Source organism: Schistocerca americana, chromosome 7 (assembly GCF_021461395.2).
Source record: "Schistocerca americana isolate TAMUIC-IGC-003095 chromosome 7, iqSchAmer2.1, whole genome shotgun sequence".
Taxonomy (NCBI): domain Eukaryota; kingdom Metazoa; phylum Arthropoda; class Insecta; order Orthoptera; family Acrididae; genus Schistocerca; species Schistocerca americana.
The window spans coordinates 64089108-64112163 of record NC_060125.1 but is presented as its reverse complement, the minus strand read 5'-3'; the positions used below and the strand labels follow the sequence as shown (position 1 = coordinate 64112163).

At 36.7% G+C, this 23056-nt stretch overlaps 1 protein-coding gene across 1 annotated transcript in view; it reads right to left on the bottom strand.

The window, feature by feature from the left end:
* The window catches only part of LOC124622703 (cationic amino acid transporter 3-like), a 162277-nt gene that overhangs the window by 5683 nt on the left and 133538 nt on the right, over positions 1-23056 (bottom strand). Inside the window, exons 9-13 of the mRNA XM_047148493.1 lie at positions 21985-22124; positions 20962-21064; positions 3047-3201; positions 2793-2959; positions 1623-1731 (exon numbers count right to left, since the gene is read on the bottom strand). Of these exons, the coding sequence (XP_047004449.1) occupies positions 1623-1731; positions 2793-2959; positions 3047-3201; positions 20962-21064; positions 21985-22124 (674 nt within the window). The remainder of the gene's footprint in view (positions 1-1622; positions 1732-2792; positions 2960-3046; positions 3202-20961; positions 21065-21984; positions 22125-23056) is intronic.

The following is a 23056-nucleotide window of genomic DNA, read 5'->3' as shown; positions in this document are numbered from 1 at the left end:
CCTCAGCCGACCTCTCCCACTACCTGCCCTGACTGACACTACCCACACCACAATCAATCCATCTGCCGAAAAGTAGCATTGAAACTGTTAGTTCAGCCAGCACCAAGTAGATGCATCAGTGTGTGTGTGTTTTACTTCAGTTTATTAGAGGATAACTCTGAACGCTAGCAAATTTTCCTTCTTTTCCATGTGCCTATTAACAACTCAGTTCTTCTGCACTCCAGAATGTTAACCATGCCAGTACCTCACATGATTTTTATTTTGTCAATCTTGCTCTAAGTGTTGCGGATATTTTGTACATCTGTTGCACTGTAAGATACATAGAGCAAATAATGAAATAATACACATGTATGTATATGTAGCATAATCTGTGAATGTATTTTAATATATTAACATAGCCACAATGTGTTTTGTCATTTCTGTATCTAATAATCACCATTGTATCAGCACCACACTTGTGCAGAAGTTTGACACCTATTTTCACTTATTACCAGCTTAAAGTGAAGTGTACGTTATTGTTGTAAATATTAAACTTTTTGTTTGTTTGTTTCAAGTGCTGTATTCTTATGAAATAATTGTTTACTGTGTATTTAATGTTTTATGGTCATCAAAAGCTTTATAGGCATCGATAAATCAACATTTCTTTGAAACCAAAACTCTACCAGTTTTTCAATTCTGTAAATAATTTGTGTTACTATTTTGTAACCACAACTTATTGAACTGACAAGACTGGTAATATTCACACCTGATAGCACCTGCCTTTTCTGTTGGAATTACTATATTCTTCTATAGGTCTGAGGGTATTATGCCTGTCTCAGTAATCTTGCACTCCTGTTGTAATAGTTAAAACAGTCTGAGGAAGTGTAATCTACTTCAGGTTCCTTATTTCGGCTTTGGTCTTTGAGTGCTCTCTCAAATCCTTCTTGCAGCACACCTCCCATCTCATCTTCGTTTACTTGCCCTGCCATTTCTATAATATTGTCTTCAAATTTATTTCCATTGTTATAAGTAGGTGTACTATTTGCTAAGACTCTGTAGACTTAATCATAGAATCAGCTTTCCAATTAACCGAATGTGAAATTTTTTCCTTTAGAGCTGTTTTCTGGGGACTCACTCACTTTCATCCCTTTGGTTTTATCTGTGTCTTGTTTATTAATACACCATGGTGTTGCTGATGTATTCTTGAAGAGACAGCTCTTGTATGTTGTTTTGGTTTCTTGATGATAACATTTGTCCATAAGCATTAATTTTTAGGTCTTATAAACTAGCATATCTGGATTACATTAGATAACCTACTGCAAAAACTAAAAGTAAAACTATTTGCAGTGAATCATTTGTTTGCTGCTCATATAATGTCTTGCCATATTTAAGATTTTGAAGTTCATATATTTTCAAACTCATACTACTGATTGGAAAAGTCATGACAGCAACAAAACATGTTTAATTTGAAAAATTCGTTTTATAGGTGCCATAAGAGTTTGGAACATTGAAGGGGTATAGGAGATCTGGGAAATGTTTGTTTATTCAGTGTGTTTTGTATGTCTATTCTTAAATAAAAAATGTGTAAACATAAGCTGTGTCTATGATACAGCTATTTGATTCTACTCTTTTCTATAGCTCACCTTTAAGGGTCCATGCTCCACATTTTATCCATGTCACTCCATCCAGCATCATCATCAAAAATATATTAATGAGGATACCAATAGCTGGAAATAAGGGTACAAATGGAACCTGGAACCAAAAATTTTTATTATCCAAATAGCAAATAAAAGATTGTAGGTCTACTTTTTTCTTAAGGAATAACAGATCACCATGCAGCATGGTTTTTGATTAGATTTTAAACAGAAACAACTATTCATCATCTCTTAAAACAAAACCTAATGGAGCAGGCAAACTTAAGTACTAAAATTGTAGCTAAAACCCCAGAGTCAGTCATTTTTAAATGGTTCATTCACTATATGAAATGAAAAGGTGAATGACAGTAAGTAGGAAGAGTAAACTGTGCATGTGTCAGAGAAATGAGAAAGTCACTTCAAACATCGTCTGTATGTATGACGCTTTAATAAACAAAACTGAGAGAGGGCAACCACTCACCCGCAGCTTGTTGATGCACGAGTTACAGATACATGCAAATACACAAATGTAATACTATCTCTTGCACTACAGCTATCGTGCCACCGACTGCTTGTGAGTACATCAATATGCAACACAGTACGGGTTTGAGCTTCACCTTGAATACTGTCATATAATCCCATGATTGGCAGTAAAAGATAATGCAACACAGAGAGTTAATTGCACCAAAAAGAAAAAAAAACAATTGGCACACTTCAAGGAAACAAAATAGCTGGCTGTTACTTACCAGTATATGAGTCAAAAGTTCCAAGTCCTGCTAATAGAAACACTTGAAAGTAGAAAATACTTTTCCAGGCTTTCAGAAGTTGTGTTCCTATCTTAGGGAGGAATGATAAATATGATAGATAAAGTTGGAAAGAAGGAGAAGCTCACTGAGATACCATATTTACAGAGACTCATCTGTTCTGTAAGCTGAGAAAAGTTTTTTCTACATTTTTCTATTGGTGGTACTCGGAAGTTCACCTCCTGAAGATAAATAATAGCCAGAATTGTGCTTCCTTGCATCTCAACATGTAGAGTTATAGTATTGCAACATTTTACTACTGCATTGGTAGCTATTTTTCAAAGCCTTAATCTTCATTTTGTGCTGAAACCTATGGATGTGATTTGTACATGTATGTCTAGTCTGAATATTTTGCATCTAATGAACTTATTTTTACCTTGTAGGTTACTGTAGCCTGTGAAGTAGGCTGAATTCCAATGGAAACCATTATGCATATCATACACAATAACAGGATTACTAAACCAGTTATTGCTAGTGGATCAGCTGCTCCAATAGATGATCTTGCCTGAATAACAAGTTGTGATACTAGTACACACAAAACAACTGTAATAAGAAAATAATAAAACACTTCAGTAATAGTAAAGATCTCCTAATTTCATTCATTCATGTGACATATATAGTCTGACTTACTGTATAGAATAATTTCAGATGTCACAATAAATGTAGACAATTTTGTTGGCTTTTTCAACTTTTCAGTGTTCATAATTTGTTTCACAATGTCTTTGATATGAAAGTGATCATCTGCATGTTCTGTTTCTGTGTAGTTATCAGCATCTTTTGCATACCTGTAAATCCCATAAGCACATTATCATTTCACAAATAAGTATCCAGTATCAAATATCTAAACCTATGTTTCATAGCCAATGGATTAAATCAAGTGCAAATACATTTCATTAAATGCTAAGTATATAAAATCTCAGGGATGAAGTGATAACAGCTGAATTGAAATAATGATTGAACAACCAAACAATGGATGGTCATTATTGTTTGCTGTAATCACAGAAGCAGAGTTATATTAAAGAAGAAGTAGGACTTTGCCACAACAGTTGAATTCATGTAGAGGCTCTTGTTCAAAATATCCACATTTCATAACAGCAAATATCATTTATGATTCATAGGAAGACCTCATCTAACCATTTCAATGTACCAACTGTTAATCCAATATGATACACTGAAAAACACGCAAGAATTTCACGTTCGCCTGCATGTCGAGGTATGGATGTACTGGCAACAAACCCTTTTTTTTGGGGGGGAGGGGAGGAAGGGGGGGGGGTTGACTTTAATTCAGAGTACATCAGTGGTTGTATGTTCATTAAATAATGCAATGATTAGTATGGTGATCCACAGACATTTTCACGCAGTATGATACTATTGGGTAGCCTTCAGTGTCTATGGACTTTTACTGAAATATCATGAAATTCAATATCCTGGAATGCATGTATTGCCTCCTGCAGATAACATAGTGACATCAGAAAATAGTGTTGCAATATGTGATGATGTATGATGTAGTTTATCAAGTTGAACTTCAACATTAAAAGAAAATGGAGAAGAAGAAGAAGGGGGAGAAGGTCATCACGAGGAATAGCGATGTAAGAGGGGAGTCGTTTACCGGTTTGCCCTGCAGTGCTGTCACCTTATGTATGCACACTTGCTGATGAACTGCAAGAAATGTGGTATAAACTGCACAGAGGATAAAAAGGTATAGCGAAAGTGCACTGAAGAGACCAGCAGTGTTTCTCAGTTGAGTTGACACTGAATACAAAATAATAGAACCTTGCTCTGCTGTAGGGTACAGCTGCCACATAGCTGAGGTCAGCAGCACTTGTGATCTTAGTGCAGTCAATATAAAGTGTGCAGCTTGAGATGTTTTCTTGGGAGTTTTGCCATGCACCGAGGGAAGCGGTATAAAGAGCACCATAGTGATGAAGAGTATGGAAATGTGTGGGGAGAGACAGCATTGATGGCACCTTCACCCATCATACTGATGTATTCCTATAATATATAACTGGGCCACTCAAAGTTCACACTTGACAGAACATGATAGATAGCATTTCATAGGCTTTACTGTAATTGCAATACAGTGGCTTAAAATAGAAATAAATGATTGTAGCTCCATCATAAGTTACATTGAGAAGTATCTATTTTTTATTTCTTGATAAAAAGTCAAGTTGTGGACCTACATTTCATCTGCAGTATGCTGCAAGTTCATAAACAGCAGCTTAAATTACACAATAGCTGAGAGTTTTCCATTACCATTGAAAAATTCCAATTCAGTTAATATGGTCTACAAGACCATGCAAAAATAAAAACTACTTACATGTTTGGGGTAAACCTTTTTTATTTCTTGGCATACTCTGCTATTAGACCTATACAATTTGTCCAATGCTGTTCTAATTTGTTGACCCCTTCCGAATAATAGCAATTGTCCAAGTCTGCAAAATAGCTATCAGTTGCTGCAATCACCTCCCTGTTTGAATAAAATCTTTGTCCTGGCAGCCATTTCTTCAAATTAAAGGAACAAACAGTAGTCCAAGGGAGCCAAGTCTGGAGAACAGGGGGGGGGGGATGTGAAACGAGTTGGAATCCTATTTCCAATAATTTTGTGGCCACAACTGCTGAGGTGAGTGCTGGCGGATTGTCGTGTCAGAAAAGGACTTTTTTGCGGTCCAATTGCCAGCGTTTTCTTGCAGCTTGGTTTTCAAATGGTCAAATAACAATGAATAATATGTACCTGTAATATTTTTACCCTTTTCCAGATAGTTGATGAGGATTGTCCCTTGCAAATCCCGAAAGACAGTCACCATAACCTTTCCAGCCGAAGGAATGGTCTTCGCCATTTTTGGTGCAGATTCTCCCTTGGTAACCCATTGTTTAGATTGTTGTTTGCTCTCGGGAGTATAGTCATGTATCCATGTTTCATCCACAGTGATGAAATGACACTTAAACTCCTGTGGATTCTTCCTGAACAGCTGCAAACCATCCTTGCAACACTTCACACGATTCCGTTTTTGGTAAAGCTTGAGTAATCGCGTAACCCATTTGCGGATAGCTTTCTCATGTCCAAATGTTTATGCAAAATATTATGTACCCATTCATTCAAGATGCCCACAGCACTAGCAAATCTCATGCACCTTAACTCTTCTGTCATCATATCATGGATTTTATCAATGATTTCTGGAGTCGTAACCTCCACAGGGCATCCAAAAGCTTCAGCATCACTTGTGCCCATATGCCCACTCCAAAAATTTTAAAACCACTTATAAACTGTAATGTTTATCAAGCTTCTCTTTAGTCTCCTGAGGCGTTTTGCCTTTCATAAAGTAATGTTTAGTCACCACATGAAATTCTTTTTCGTCCATTTTTTGACAATCACTCTACTTCCTTGATTCACACGAATGCTAAACACAAAGAAATAGACCAATATGGCTGAAACTTGGTGTGCATTCTTTCCAAAGATGCTACCAACTAAAAATGACCTTGATATGTGCCGGTGGTGCCATCTCTCTGACTTTGCACAGACTTTTCAAACGCCCCTCGTATATTCACAACTTGCTATGATTAGCCTTTTTTGGCAAAAGATATGCATTAATACTGACACCATTTAGTAAGCACCAGAAGTTTTAATTCTGTTCTGATTTGCTAACACAATGAAAGCCCTTCCATATAAATTGCACACCACAGCACATTCTTTATATACTCAGAAGACAGCAACACAGTAAAAGTAATGCCATGACCAGCTGATTTTGTGCCGCTGTATTAATTTTGGTTCAGATGGTGGTGGAGTTCATATTCATTTCTCAGTTGTTACTCTGTTATCATACAAACTTAAAATGCACCTCTCAAGTGTAAATGTCAGGTGGTCCTCTACAAATGGTGAGTGGCAGTAAAATTGTTTTGAGAAAGCACATTACAGAGACATCCATGTTCAAATGTGTTACTTATTTATAGTAATGAATAAGAAAATAAATTTAGCCTGTTGAAATGCAATTATTCAATGATTTGTTAAGGATGGCAGTGTCTGTAAACAGAACATGATGTCTTTAGCTTTCAATCGACAAAAGGGGTGGGGATGAGTGAGGTGAAACTTCTAAGAACAACTTTACAAGGTATGCTGACCAACATGTACTGATCACAAGAATGAACTGAAGCTCAGCATGGCATTGACAAGTTAAAGAAGGAAGCTTTTTTTTATTGTTACTCACATGTTCCATAGATTTTGAATTGTGATGACATGCAATTTTTGTCACTTTTAGTATGGGTAAAACTAATTTTTCAGTCATTATAAAGTGCTAAGTCGATGCCACTATGCCTTCATGTGTGTTTCTTGTCCACATGTCAGTTGTAACACTCAAAAAATTACATTTTTAAGGGCTTTTTCTAGTTTATTTTTTATCTCCTCATATAATTTTGTGATCAACAAAAATTTAAGTGTGGTTTTACATGGCAACTCATATCTGTTATTTAAGGCATGAACAAAATTTTTCAAACCTTGTTGGTCAGAAGTTCTGTATGGCAGCATATAAATAGTGATTAGTTGTACATAAAGAGACTCAAGTTCTCTCTTTACTCTTGAAATGGCATCGTACAATTGACTTCTGTTAAAATAATGTTTTATAGAGCTTCTTGATTTTTTTTAGTTGCACCTCTTGTACTTGACCTAGCTCACTAGTTGATCCCTCACCACGATTCTCTAGTTTTGCACCATGCTTTCTTTAAGTGGTCTCTAAAAGGAGTTATGGTGACTGTGATCTTTATCTCACTGCTGTTGATGACAGCGATTCAACAGTTGTGGAATGAAAGTTGCATGATGAAAAATAATGGGTGGTTGTGTGGCATTTAAAAAACGAAATAAATACTGGAGAAACCATTGTTGGCACATTGAGGTCACCTCCTACAAAACCCCAAAGAGCTAGAAGCTTTAGGGGCAGCATTCTTCCTCATAATGGTCGAAAAATTATTAGTCAGGTCTCAGAATCCTGTAAACTTGAAAAAATAAAATAAAAATATTGGTGAGCTAATTCATCCACTTCACAAGTTTCAAACAAGAGGTTTCATCATTAATATGCAAGAGCTTAAGAAATATCTACAGGATTAGGAGCTTTTACAAAAACATTCCTGGACAGTCACCAGTCAATGATCAATTTTAACCCAAATATTAACTCTCTCATTAGCATTAACACGTCTCCTGTTCCTAGTATACAATGAAAATGGTTTATCTGTAAGTACAACAGCTGTACCATAATTCCTATCACCCTTAACACCAATTGAAAAGGTACAATAAGAAATAATGTCTCTGTCATAGTAGGCCTCCAAACCTTCTAATGGTTTATCACTACCTTGTACAACAGCAATAGTTAACCAACTGTTTCCAGTAACTACCTCCATAGTTGTACAAGAAAAACTAATTTTGGCACCAACAAAAGTTATTGGGCCCGTCAGTACCTCTTCTTGTGATACATTATTTGGAGTCATCGAAAAAGTGTCCACTGTCTTGTGAACAGGCATTCTTGATCTTCTTGTATATCTCCTCCTCCTGCACGGCATGGCTGTGTGCTGCGTGCGGCGGCCTCGAGTCAAATGAGCATGCTGCTGCCTGCATGGTGGATGTACGTCACTGATAAGGTGGGCGCAGCAGGAAGTAGCGCGCTTAAAAACCGCAATGGTGGCACCGGAAACTATTTTTCCAGCGGATTGCCCTTAGTTAAAACTAGAGGGCGATCCGCCGAGCTCTAGCGGCAGGCGAGAGAAACTCGTTCAAGGTCACCCGCCAAGATGGCGGCGCACACAGCCATGAATGAAGTCTTGGCAAGATGATAGTTTTGTCTCACATCCACCAAAACATTCACATTTCACCTGAATGACTTGTGAATATGCATTGCAGTACTGTGAAAGCAGAGAGCATGTAGATACAACTGTACAATTTAATGATTATGTCCAGCTATCATAAAAATAAAAAATATGACACTCGATAAGTTTGCTTTTACTATATTCAATTTTGCAGGAACTGGTGCATCCTTGAAGAAACAAACTCCACTAACTGAACACAAAACAGGTAACCAATGTATGAATGATATTTGTGCTTCTACAAAAGTAGAATTCAAGCAGTGGCACTAGCATTGCATCATTGTTTTGTGTTTCTGAATCACTTTATACATTAACATTTACAACTGAAAACATTTAAAAGTGCAATGTGGACTCAGAAACAGAAGATTACAATAGCAAGTGTGTTTAATTAATAATGATAATGATAATATTTATCTTAAAATGCATTATGCACTACAATCACAAACACTTAACAAATCTTTAAAATGACATTTTTTCCTTTACTAACCACATTGTATTAAAACAGTGTTATTTTCATTTGTATTCCTTGTTACAAGCTCATGCATTTGACGATGACTGTATAAGGCTCATTCATGAATGCACATTATTTACGTGCGTAACTTTTACCATAAGCATCTGATCAGTACAAAATGTGCACGACCATGATTTTTCATGACTGGAAGACAGATAAGAAAATCCCCTCTCACACATCCTCCCCCCACACTGACCAATCTATTAACAACATACATTTATAAACAGCACATACTGGCTGAGGCACCACAATATTTGACTTTGACTAAATACCACCATGTAATCTACTTTCCCTCTGCACTCTACACGCTATGGAGGTAATAGGATCTGACAATTTTTCACATGTCAGTTGAAGAAGAATTACATAATAAATTATACGACTATTGATAGTTAAACTGGACTACCAATAGTGGTGATAGTGCAGACGCTATTGGTTAATCGATATTTATCGATGTTTAAGTATCACTACTCTCCGCCCTGTGCCTAAGCTGGATTCTGGAATATTGAGATAGATGTAGATTCTGAATGAAATACATTTTGCTGTTAAGAGGCCAAGATGTAAAGCCTTCAATGACCACCATAGCAGATTCTATTTGAAAAATCTGTGTTAGAATCCAAAGAATTACTGGTTGTATGTAAAGGCTGTCAGTGGCACCAAAATCAAGACTCCAGACACTCAAGGGTGACACAGTAACTGAAATTCAGGGAAGCAAAGCAGAAATGCTGAATTCTGTTTACAAATGTTTCTTTACGAAAGAAGATATAGCAATAGTAATCCACTTTACTTTTCATATAACTGCAAAGATGAGTGATATTGTTTTTAAAGTTGATTGTGTTGAGAAACAGCTAAAATCATACAAGGATGAAGGAACAATGGAAACTATGTCAGATTCTATGCATAATTTGCAGCTGAGTTAGCTCCCCTTTTGAACTATAACATAACACAGACTCCTTGAACAAAAATGAGCCCAGAAGGGTAACGTAAGTTACCTACAAAACTGCCAGTCAGAAATGCTTTTTTTGCTGTTGTCAAACTACATTTTATGTGCTCTTCACTCCACCCATCATCAGTTACTTTTCTGTCCAATTACTAAAGCTCTACAACTAGTAGTGTCTCACGGTCTTCTTTCAAGACACGCTCTGTTAAACTGTTCTTCCAAGTCCTTTGCCATCTTTGACAGAATTACAATGTCATCTAGAAATTGTAAAGTTTTTATTTCTTCTCCCTCAACTTTAATTCCCATTTCATTTTTATCCTTTGTTTCCTTTACTACTTGCACATTGTCAAGATAGAATAATATCATCGATAAGCTACAAACCCTGTCTCACTCTCTTCTCAACTACTGCTTCCCTTTCATGTCCTTCAGCTCTTGTAACTGCAGTCTGGCCCCTGTACAAGCTGTTGATAACTTTCTGTTCCCTGTATTTTATCTCTGCTACCTTCAAAATTTCAAAAACTTTGTTGAGTAAACACTGTCAAAAGCTTTCTGTAAATATACAAATATTACGAACATGCTATTGCACTTCTTCAATCTATCCTCTAAGATAATGCACTGGGTTAGTACTGCCTTGAATGTTGCTACATTCTGCAGAACCAAAACTGATCTTCCCCCAGATCAGCTTCTGCCAGTTTTTACATTCTTTAGTAAATAATACATGTCAATATTTTGCAACCACAACTTATTAAAATATTGATTCAGTAGTAAATACACTTGTTAGCACCTGCCTTCCTTGGCATTAGAATTATTACATGCTTCCTTAATCATGAGAATATTTCACGTATCTCACATATCTTGCTCATCATGTGGAATAATTTTTCATGGCTTACTCTTCCAAGTATCTTGCTCATCATGTGGAATAATTTTTCATGGCTTACTCTTCCAAGTATCTCAACAATTATGAAGGATGATGATGATGTTAGGTTTGTGGGGCCCTCAACTGCGCGGACATCGGCGTATGTACAAAGTCCCAATTTTTACACAGTCCAATTTTTTCATACTCCAATGTAGCCACTGTCATGAATGATGATGATGAAATGATGAGGACAGCACAAAAACCCAGTCTCCGGGCAGAGAAAATTCCCAACCTGGCTGGGGATTGAACCCGGGACCCTGTGATCCAGAAACAGCAACACTAGCCACTAGACAACGAGCTGTGGACAACAAGGAATATCATTTATTGCATGGGCCTTGTTTCCACTTAGGTCTTTTAGTGTTCTGCCAAATTCTTCTCACAGTATCATATCTCCCAACTTACCTTCACCTTCTTCCTCTTATTTTTCTGTGGTGTTTCCTCAAGTTTGTTTCCTTTCTATAGAATCTCTGTATATTGTTTCAGCTTTCATTTCTTTGCTTAGTACTGGCTTGCCATCTGAGCTCTTGATATTCATAGAGCTGCTTCTCTTTAATTTTCCTATAGGCAATATCTATTTTCCCCTAGTAATGCATGATCCCATGGCCTTGCATTTTTCACTGCCCATTACTGCTGACCCATTTTACATTTTCTGTCAATCTCATGTTTTAGACATCTGAATTCCCTTTCATTTGCTTTGCTTACTGTTTTATATATATATTTTCTCCTTTAGTCAGTTAAAATCTATATCACATACTTAATTATACATCCAAGGATTTCTACTAGGCCGTGTGTTTTTCCCTATGTGATCTTCTGCTGCCTTTATTACTTTGCCTCTCAAAGCTACTCACTCATTTTCCATTGTTTTCATTTCCATGTTTCAGGCCCACATTGATTAATGCCCTCTCTGAAACTCTCAACAATTGCTGGTTCTTTAAATTTATCTAGGTCTCATCTCTTACAATTCATACCTTTTTGTAATTTCTTCAGTTTTAATCAGCAGTTCATAATCAATAAATTAAGGTCATATTCCACATTTGCTCCTGGATCTGATTTCAAACACTGGCTTAAAGATATACAATAAATTCAAACCTTTCAGTGTCCCCATGTCTCTTCTATGTATACAACCTTCTTTCATGTTTCTTAATCCACATTTTAGCAATGATTAAATAGTGCTTTGTGCAAAATTCTACCAGATAAGTTTCTCTTTCATTGCTTTCCCCCAGCCCCTGTTGTCCTACTATTTTTCCTTCTCTTCCTTTTCTTACTGTTGAGTTCCAGTCACCAGTCACAATTAAAGTTTCCTCTCCCTTAACTATCTGAATAATGTCCTTTATATCATCATACATTCTTCAATCTCTTCTTCATCTTCTGAGCTTGTTGACATATACTATTGTGGTGGGTGTTGGTTACATGTTGTAATGAGACACCCTTTTCTAACATAATCTTTATTTTATAGAAAAAATTGATACCAAGTAACTTGTATAGGTGAACATTATCTCCGCTGTTTAAGATTTTGTATATGATGTATTATATTTCAGGCTAAAATGTATAAAAGGTAATTGGTGAGTATGGTTGGAATTATTCTTCTATTAGAAATATTTGAAAATATGAAATATCTGGCATACTTTAAATTCCTAGTGTTATTTACACAATCTAAAGCTAATTACTAAATTTATTTCTGGATTCATTTACGAAGGGCCTTAGTAAAAATTCTTCTTTAGTCAAGAAAGTTTGTGAACCCTTTTGCTTTGAAAGCTCTTTGGAATATTGTGAGTACCGCAAAATGTAAGTAGTAGTAGGCATGCCTCTGATGGAAGCAGACTTATCTCTAATTTTGTCAACAACAATGTGAATTTGTGTCCTGAAATGGAGATTGTGAAGTCAGTGTGATATGGGAGAATGGGATAAAATAAAAAGAAAGTCATAGCAACAGAAAGAATTTTATCAATTATTCAGTTCAATGCGAACCCAAAAATCAGAATTTCAGCCTCAGTACCCATAGACACGAGAACTGCAGCCATCAACAATGAGAAAATGAAGATAAGTAAAAAGTTTTTCTTTTGTGTATCTTACACCTCTCAAAGCTTTTGAAACTTTTGAAGAGACAGGAAAATTTAATGTTGATGTGTGTGAGGGTAAGATTACAAGTTTGGGTGTCAGCTGTGATCAGTTGACTGATAATGAAGTCTTGTCTGTTGCAGAAGAAGAAAGGGCAGTGATCTGTATCATTTCCAGTTTTTATATACATACGGAAACTCCAGTCACTCGACAAAAGAAAACCTGAGAGCCGCCCAACAAAGTTGTATCAACAATGATGAGATACTATCAACAGTGACGGACTGGATGAATTGAAAGAGGAGTTTACAACTATGACGAGGGACATCAATAAGAAAAAAAGACAAGCACAAACTACTTGTGATTTTTTTTCCCCCTCCCCCTCGTGTGATTGATAGGAAAATTAATAGATATGAGGGTAGCGGCGGTGAAGTGAAGCTGTAGGACCCAGACTAGACATGTTTTAACCAAGTGAAAGTGTAGTCAGCAAAGAAACAGTGAAAACCGATATTTTGCAGTTGGTTTTAGCAAAATTAGAGGAAATGAAAATGGATAATAATAACAAATTTAGTGCAGTTAATGATGAGTTAACTGAAAAATTTACCTCGCTACAAGGACAATTAAATGACCTGAAAACTGGAAACAATGGTAAAATGGACAGGGTACAACACTAAATAGACCAACTTAGTAATCAGATATCGGAGCTAAATAATGGGTTGTCAGATGGATTAAAAAGTGTGAATGAAAAAATCGATGTCTTAGAAAATAAATTTATTATCTTGGAAAATGAGTTAGTTGCCCAATCTGCAAATCAGTAGAGGAATGTTAATATCAGAGTTCAACAGAAGGCCATAGAGGAAAGAAATTCAACAGAACTTTAGTAGTTTAGATAAAAAAAATTTAAATGTTGAAAACGGTATGCTAACTAATGTAAATGTTTTAGATCAAAAAATTTCAGAAGTTCAGGAAAACTGAATTTACAAAAATCTTTATTCAAAAAATGGAACTGCATGGTTCAACATTCCAATCGAAAGTTTTCCATCAGACAATTTACATCCAGTAGATTTTCTGCACCACTGAAGAGAAAGTTTTGTGTCATACATGAGTGACAATCAAAAAATTAAATTTGTTAAAAGATGTCTTGAAGGCAAAGCTCCATCTTGGGTGAATCTAAATTTAAGTCAGTGGGAGACATACCAAAGATTTAAAAAAAGTTTTTTAAATAAATTTTGGTTGCAAGCTGAACAGGGGAAAATTAAAAGTGAATTTCTGAATGGTGCACATTATAGTACTCTGAAAGAGTTTTGTAAGAATTAACTTAAGAAATTAACACCTCTTGACAAACCATTTGACAAAATTATATTGACTGATGCACTAAAAAGATTACCAGAAAGGTTTCAGTGGGATTTAATACATGGACCTGACGATTGCCTTGAACAATGGCAGATGATAATTGAAATGATAGAAACCATAATCACAATAACTACAGAAATAGAGATAGTGGTAACTTCTATCAGGATCAAAATGGTAATATAGACAAAAATTTTGAACATCGCCACAAGAGGAATAATGGTCAATTTAATAGAAGAAATAATCATAGATATAACTATTCAAAAAATGGCACTCCACCTCAATGAAGGTCACAGTTTTGGGGGAAAGAAACACTACAACAGGATGCCCAATTTATATCTACAATTAGACAATAATAACAGTATTAATAATGTGGCACAGGTATCTGAAGTTGAACAAAAGGAATATCAGATTTCTCATTTATGTTTTGATCAAAAGTTTTGGAATACTGCGTTTAATTATAGTGATGTAGATACTAGCCACAAACCAGAATGTGAGAGTAATGAGAATTTTGATGTAGTGTGTACTAATTATTTCTTCTCTTGGTCAGACAGCAGTGTTATTGATGTATGCAAAACAGGTGATGACTTAATTGGATCTGAATTACGTGGTATTTTTGATGTAGATGTGAATGAGAACTGTGAAATTACTGCGGTTGGTAAGTCTGAGACTCGTAGCTTATTGCAAATGAATGTAGGTGAGGTATGTGACTTTGATAGTGATGAGACTTGTGTAGTTCATGATGTTATTGATGAAGTAATTTTGGAAGAATATGAGGATGATCAGTATCAGGTGTTTGTGAAGTTTAAGAATTATGAAGTTTCAGATTAGTTTGTGAATACAGATAAGGTAGGTGATGTATGTTATGATGTAAGTGAGAATCATGGTATACCAGTTGAGTCAAAGCAGTTTCTCATTAATGTCATGCAGAGTAATGATCCAAAGAGTAAAGGTGTGTTTTGGCTATGATAATGCATTCATTATGCTGTCCATAGTAACTTACCCACAATTCTCTTCCTACAATACACATGTTCTAATTTTGTGTTCATAACTCTACACTGACCTGACCCAAAATCCTGTTCCTCCTGCTATCACATTTACTAATTCCCACTATATCTAACTTCAACCTATCTATTTCACTTTTTAAATTATCTAACTTACCTGCGCAATTAAAAGATCTGACATTCCATGTTATGACCTGTAGAGTGTCACTTTTAAACACAGTTTTGATTTTCCTGACGACAGCATCCTCTTGAGTAGTCCTAGGCCTGTGATCCAAATGGATTCATTAAAATAATAATAATGATGGCTGTAATTTCCCCTTTCTTTATTCCTTTTGCAGTACCAGCACAGCAAGGTCATGTTGGCTTATGTTACAAGGCCAGATCATTGAAATTGTTGCCCCTGCTATTACTAAAAAGCCTACTGCCCTTCTTCAGGAACCACATGTCATTCTGACCTCTCCATATAAATCACTCCATGATGTATTGCACTAATGACACTGTACATACATACAAAGTAACTTAAAATAAAAAAAGTGAGTATCTAAAGCTTCCAATCTTAGACACATCAGTGGAAGAATGCTGCTGATTTTTTTGTTACACCATTCATATTTTGTTTACTGTTTACTTTTACTTCCTTTTAGTGTAAGTGTACTGAAGACTTACTGACAGGAAACAGCTGTTGGTACTCTCTAAAATGCAAATCTTATTTCACTTTTACTTTCTTTACTCACAGTGGCAACAAGGATTTGTAGTCTTATTGCAATGGTAATCAGATAGTTTAGGATACTAAATAATCATGTATACTCATTCTATTAACTATTCACTTATCGTTGTTGTTGTTGTTGTTGTGATCTTCAGTCCTGAGACTGGTTTGATGCAGCTCTCCATGCTACTCTATACTGTGCAAGCTTCTTCATCTCCCAGTACCTACTGCAACCTACATCCTTCTGAATCTGCTTAGTGTATTCATCTCTTGGTCTCCCTCTACAATTTTTACCCTCCACACTGCCCCCAATGCTAAATTTGTGATCCCTTGATGCCCCAAAACATGCCCCACCAACTGATCCCTTCTTCTAGTCAAGTTGTGCCACAATCTTCTCTTCTCCCCAATCCTATTCAGTACCTCCTCATTAGTTACGTGATCTACCCACCTTATCTTCAGCATTCTTCTGTAGCACCACATTTCGAAAGCTTCTATTCTCTTCTTGTCCAAACTAGATATCGTCCATGTTTCACTTCCATACATGGCTACACTCCATGCAAACACTTTCAGAAACGACTTCCTGACACTTAAATCTATACTCGATGTTAACAAATTTCTCTTCTTCAGAAACGATTTCCTTGCCATTGCCAGTCTACATTTTATATCCTCTCTACTTCGACCATCATCAGTTATTTTACTCCCTAAATAGCAAAACTCCTTTACTACTTTAAGTGTCTCATTTCCTAATCTAATTCCCTCAGCATCACCCGATTTAATTTGCTTTTGTTGATATTCATCTTATATCCTCCTTTCAAGACACTTATCATACTGTCTAAATCCCATCATGAAACAGAACCTTTAGAAATGTTGCATCATTGGGCCAAGCACCAAACCTGTGGTAATAAAATGTTTAATGCATCCTGACTCCAAATTTAGTTTCATTCTTGTGGCATTATTTGTTATTGCATTCTTACGTTTTGTTGTTGTTAAGGTAATACCACATCCACACAAGATGAAAGCTTTTAACACTGTACCATTTTAATTTTCTTAGTAGAACTTTATTGTCTACATAAATAAAGGCTTTGGCAAGATCATTGAAAGTTCCAAGATGGTAATTTCTGTCATTTATTATTATTTGGATTGAGTTCATGAGGTTATATGTTGCATCCGGAGTGGAAAAGCCTTTACAGAAACTAAACTGAGTTGTTGTCAAGAGGTTATTCTCAGACAGATGGTTCAGTACTCTGTTGTAAGTGATTTTCTCGAAAATTTTTGAGAACACAAGAAGGAGAGAATTTGAGCTGTAATTAGAGATTGAGTGCTTATCTCAACTTTGGTATATTGGGACTACTGTGCCATACACCAATCTCTCCAAAAATTCACTTTGATTCGTTGTATGGTTACAAAGGTATCCCAAGAATGGTGCTACCAAATTGACAAAAGATTTTAGAACTTTGGCAGAGATACTATCATAAGCAGTAAGTTACTACTTTTTAGTCACCTAATAATTTTTAGAATCTCTCTTAACAGATGAGTTGGCAAAACTGATATATAGTGGTGGAGTATTTATTGCCTGTCTTAATAAGCTTATTGGATCTGCTTTCAATGGACCATTATTTGTCCCCATGTTTTCAGCTACTGTTAGGAAGAATTCATTGAGATTATAGAAAATCATCCTATTTCATATCACTTGCCACCCTGCTACTGTCATCTAGGAGTTAAATATCATTTGCTTCTTGAGTTTATTCATTTTGTGCCTATCCATACACCAAATTGCCCTTTCCTTGTAATTGGAATTTTGACTTTTTTGTGCCCAGTGCATGAATTTTTCCTGTTTGATAACTTTTTGAAGAATTTTGCAGTACTGCTTGTAGTGAATTTTTAAGTCTTCATTAGATCTAGTCCTTTGTATTAAATAAATCTCTCTCTTCAATGCAGTAAATAAATTTCTCTCTTCATTGTACAAGAACTTTGATCCCAGATGTTAGCTAACATTTTTCTTAGCTCCCACTGTTCATGTCCTTTAACCATTGTAAAGAAAAACTGGATTCATAATGTTGTAAGAATATTATTAAAAATAATGAATTTTCTCATCTGCTGTGTGCACTTAGTAAATTTCTTCTGATTCTGTCAATTCTCCCAGAGTAGTGTGAACTGAGTCAGCATTTACAATTTTTTGAACATTATTTTTCCTGTGATTCTTGAAGTTTTCCTGGCATACTGAATGTTTGATGAGATTTCGGGATTGCAGCCGGATCACGTTGACTTCTTGGCATGGTATTTTGGCTAGCAATCATCCAGCCATCTTCAGGTGAGTGTCCATCACTGGAGACTGCAAGTTCCCAGAGTCAACTTTATAGGAAAAAGTTGGGTCGAAAATGCTTGTGAATTGGCCTCTGTCACAGGAGCATCCTCTACCGAAATCCGCACCCTCTGGAGCTATTATTCTATCTGTGGAGTGCAGGCAAAAGCCTAAAGGTGAAAACTACATGTCCACCCTCTGTCATAATGCGCCCCTGCGTTGCTAAAAACAGACATCAGATGTCGCCAGACGTGTCATTATGAATAAACTGTCTTCTCTCAGAGGAAATTAGAGAGATCTCCAGGTACCAAGCCTTGTCCAGTTGAAAACTGCCATCACAATTTATAAGATTTTGCGCTAGGTGTATCTCCACAGATTATTTAATTAGTGAATCCCAAAAAGTTTTCGCTGGGACCCAGATTTTCGTGGCAGAAAAATCCATAGTGTGTCCTGTGGTAATACAGTGCTCAGCTACGGCTGACTTACTGAGCTGCGAAAGGTGAGTGTGGCGTTCTTGACCAATGCGCCTTTCATGTACTGTGCGTGTCGTCTGACTGATGTAAGCTTTGTGACACTGGCAAGGAATTTTATAGATCCCAGCCTTCCGCAGACCCAAATCATCTTTTACTGAACTGAGAAGGGCACTAATCTTTGCCGGTGGCTGGAAGATTACTTGATGTTTCCTTAGGATCCTGTCTATTTTAGATGTAAGGTTGCCAGCGTGTGGAAGGAGCACCCTGGACTTGAATAGCTCCTTATCTTCTTGATGTTGTGGGTGTTCACGTTTCTTCCTTCTTAGTGCTGTTCTAATCTGATGTGGAGAGTAACCATTACCTCTGAACCCCGACTCTCAATGTTCCCACTCCTTTGTAAAGCTGCCTCCATCAGAAACATCATAAGCCCGGTGCACCAATGTTCTAATGATGCCGGTAGTTTGTGAAGGATGATGACAACTCAATGCTTGCAGATAAAGGTCCGTATGTGTTGGCTTACAGTAGACAGAATGCCCTTATGACCCATCCACTCTCTTAGTAACCAAGACGTCCCAAAACGGCAAGCAAACATCCTTCTCTATTCCCATCATAAACTGGATGTTCTTGTGGATTGCATTCAGATGCTGCCAGAACCATGACAGTTCTTCTTCACTGTGGGGTACACTACAAAAGTGTCATCTACATATCGCCAGAAAACTCTCAGTTTAAGTTCTGCCGAATCTAGTGCCCTTTCCTCAAAGTCTTCCATGAGAAAGTTTGCTATCAAAAGCGAGGGAGGACTGCTCATGGCAACACTGTCAGTCTGCTCAAAATATTTGTTGTTGAATAAAAAGTTGGTTGAGGAAGGACATGATGGAAAAGTGCTGTTCTGTTGGCCATGAACTTATTGTTGATGAGCGACAAAGAATCCATAAGAGGAACCTTAGTCAAAAGTGAGATGACACTGAGGCTGACTAGTAAGTCAGTTTCACTGAGTTGAAGTGACTTCAGTCTATTGATAAAGTCAGCTGAGCTGCGAACATGATGTGCACTTCCCCACAAAAGGTCTCAGTAGAGAGTCGAGATGTATCACCAAATCATACGTGGGGGTGTCGATACAGGACACACTATGGATTTTTCTGCCACGAAAATCTTGGCCCCAGTGAAAACTTTTTGGGATTCAGTAATTAAAGAATCTGTGGAGATACACCTAGTGCAAAATCTTATAAATCATGATGGCGGTTTTCAACTGTACAAGGCTTAGGACCCAGTGATCTTTCTAACTTCCTTTGAGAGAAGACAGTTTATTCATAATGACATGTCTGGCGACATATGATGTCTGTTTTTAGTGACGCCTGATGTCTGTTTTTAGTGATGCAGGCATGCATTTTCACCTTTACGCATGCGCCTGCGCTCCACAGATAGAATAGTAGCTCTGGAGGGTGTGGATTTTGATAGCTCCTGTGATGGAGGCCAATGATCATGCATTTTCGCGCCAATTTTTTTCTATAAAGTTGCCTCTGGGAACTTGCAGTCTCCAGTGGCGGGCACTCACCTGAAGATGGCTGGACGATTGCCAGCCGATATATCGTAGCAAGAAGTCAACGTGATCTGGCTGCAATCCCAAAATCTCATCGAACATTACTTTTCCTTTCTAAGTTAAACCTGACTGATGGAGATGCTCTATTGCTGCCATTTGACTATCATGGTCAGATTCCATTTATTATGCAGTTCAAATCTATTTCATTAAATCAAATCTTGACATCAGTAACTGTAGGTGCCCTCAATCAAAATTGTTTGGATGAAGTCCATGTTGAAATCTCCACACACAATCACTTCCCAGTTATTTCTACTAAATCTTATTAGCATTCACTCTCATTGCTTGATGAAGTTTAAAACATTTCTTGTTGGATCCTATAGGCAGTCAGAATTGATATCTTGTATGTTTCAGAGTCCATTACTAAAGTACAGCACTCTTCAGTGAGGTCTATAGCCAGGGACTTTATTTTAATTTTGTGTATATAGATTCTCCCCCTCTCCTTATATTACATGTATGTAGAATTATTTTAAGATTTTTCAGTGGCCTAGATTGGTACGGGTAGGTTATTTTTCTTATTGAACAGTTTTTTAGTGATTGAAAAGTTCAGATATATTATGACTGTTGCTTTCTGTTTTTCCATTTATTGTTACACCTACATCTATATTTATTTGGTAGCTGTATTTTCTAGAAACGTATCCACTAAAAAAATATCCCATGAAAATATGGTGGAAAACTGGTTATGTAAGTAATCTCTAACTGGAATAATGACAATATTATGAAAAGGATAGGTAACTACTCACCATATAGTGGAGATGTTGAGTCACACACAGGCACAAAAAATGACTGCTAAACAAATGAGCATAACTCTCACACATTCAAGGTAATAAAATATTGTGCTAAACATATTCACCTTAAAAGTAGCACACAAGCGGCAGCTACAGAGTATGCCACAAGTGCTCCTACTGACATCATGTCAATAAGTTCATCCACATCAAAGATGAGTGCCATAAGACCTAAAAATTCAGAAAATTTGTGGACTTATTTAAAAATTAGCACAATGAGGGAAAGCCTTTTTAAAGAACTAGGGTATTAACATGTAAGATACTGTAATAGCATAATATCTCTTACATGAGTGAATTTTTCATTCTTACAGTTCATTCCTTAGACTAATATCTAAATAGAGGCAGAAGTCATTGCCCACGTAAAACATGGCTACATGGAGTGAGAGTGCAACACAGCACCATTGAGTTCATGCAGTGCACAGTGCTGATGACATTCAGTGAGCTGGAGGAGTGTTGTGAGTGGCTGACAAAACAGAGACAGGGAAGACTGCTGGAAAGAGGGTGTTGGTACTGAATGAGCGACATTAGGGTTATGGTGCAAGGTGGAGGTGGGTGTACTGGAAGGAGTTAGTTGAAACTGAAGCCAGGAGGACTGCAAGGACAACTCCCATCTGCATAGTTCAGAGAAGCCAGTAGCATGGACTCTGAAGCAGCCACCGAAATAATGCATACTGTACTCAGCAGCATGTTCTGCTATTTAGTGGTCAGCTGTCTTCTTGTCCATAGTTGATGATAGCTGTTCATTCAAGTGTACAGTTGGTTGATGGTCATGTCCATTTAAAATGCTGGGCAGAAATTGTAGCGGAGCTGATATATGACATGACTGCCTTCATAGTGTCCTTGTCTCTGATGGGACTGGATAAACTTGTGATGGGACTGGAGCAGGATGCACTGGGTGGGTTTATTGGCCAGTTTTTGCCACTGGGTCTTCCACAGGAATAAGTCTTATGTGTCTAGGGGCTGGGAGACAGTGTGACATAAGGATGAACAAGTATACTGCATAGATTGGGTGAGTGGTGGAATACATTTCTCAGTACTTATGTCCTACCTATTCCAATTACAACAAAATAGAAAAATAATTGCATACTCACCAGTTAAAACACCAGCACAAAGTGTACCAATGAATGGTGTTCTGAACCTAGGGTGCACTTTTCCCATGAACTTAAATAAGAGGTCATCTGAAGACATAGCATAAAGTAACCGTGAGAGTGAAAACATTCCACCAAGGAAACTGAAACAAAGATAAATGAATTGCTAAGAAGTTTTTTCAGGATGTATTAGAACCTTAATACATGTAAGTAACTTATTGTTTTTCTCTGCTATAAGTATCAATGGTTTAACAAACATAAATATTTGTAGAAGATGAACCAAAATACTTTTACAAATTTTGAGGGCTGATTCCTCACATCAATACAAGAAAAGAAATCTAGAAACATGTGTCCAAAAATCATTCCTATATGATTTATTAATGAAAGTACAAAATTTCAAAATGTGCTCCACTTATGGACTGTTTCAAACACTTTTAGATGGTACTGAATCATTTAATAGACTCCCATGGCATGTTTGTGAAGAATCTCTGCACAAAAATGTCTGCTGTTTAAACCAAGTGTTTTGTATGGTCCTAAAAATAATGTACCACAGCACTGAGGTCAGAGGAAGGAGCAGGCTCAAACTGGCCTCCTACAATATATTGATCTATCATGGTACAAATCATCCAAAAAATTTGAACTAAATATAATGGATCACCCATGTTGCATAAACTGCTTGTTTATTATTATTATTCATAGGGACACATCCTGCAGCAACTCTGGACAAGAGCAAAAATTCTTAGGTGTGTATACTGAATAAAAATGGACTTGGAAATCACAAAATATAGATCATCTCACACATCTGAGCTCAGGAAAATTTGCTTGTTTGTGTCTTTGCTGATTCTGGTGGTGAAACTCCAGGAAGCTGACTTACTTTTCTGTAAGTTAATTCAGTTTGGAATAATTATCAAGGACAGTTCCAGGTGACAATGATGAAGTTAACAAGCTCAAGGTTTTAACCAAAAAAAGATCTAGCAAGAAACACAAGATACAAGTGATGTTGCTGCTATGCAAAAGCATAAGAATATCGAAGTTAAAATGTTTTTTACAAGTAAATAGCATGGGTCAAACAAAA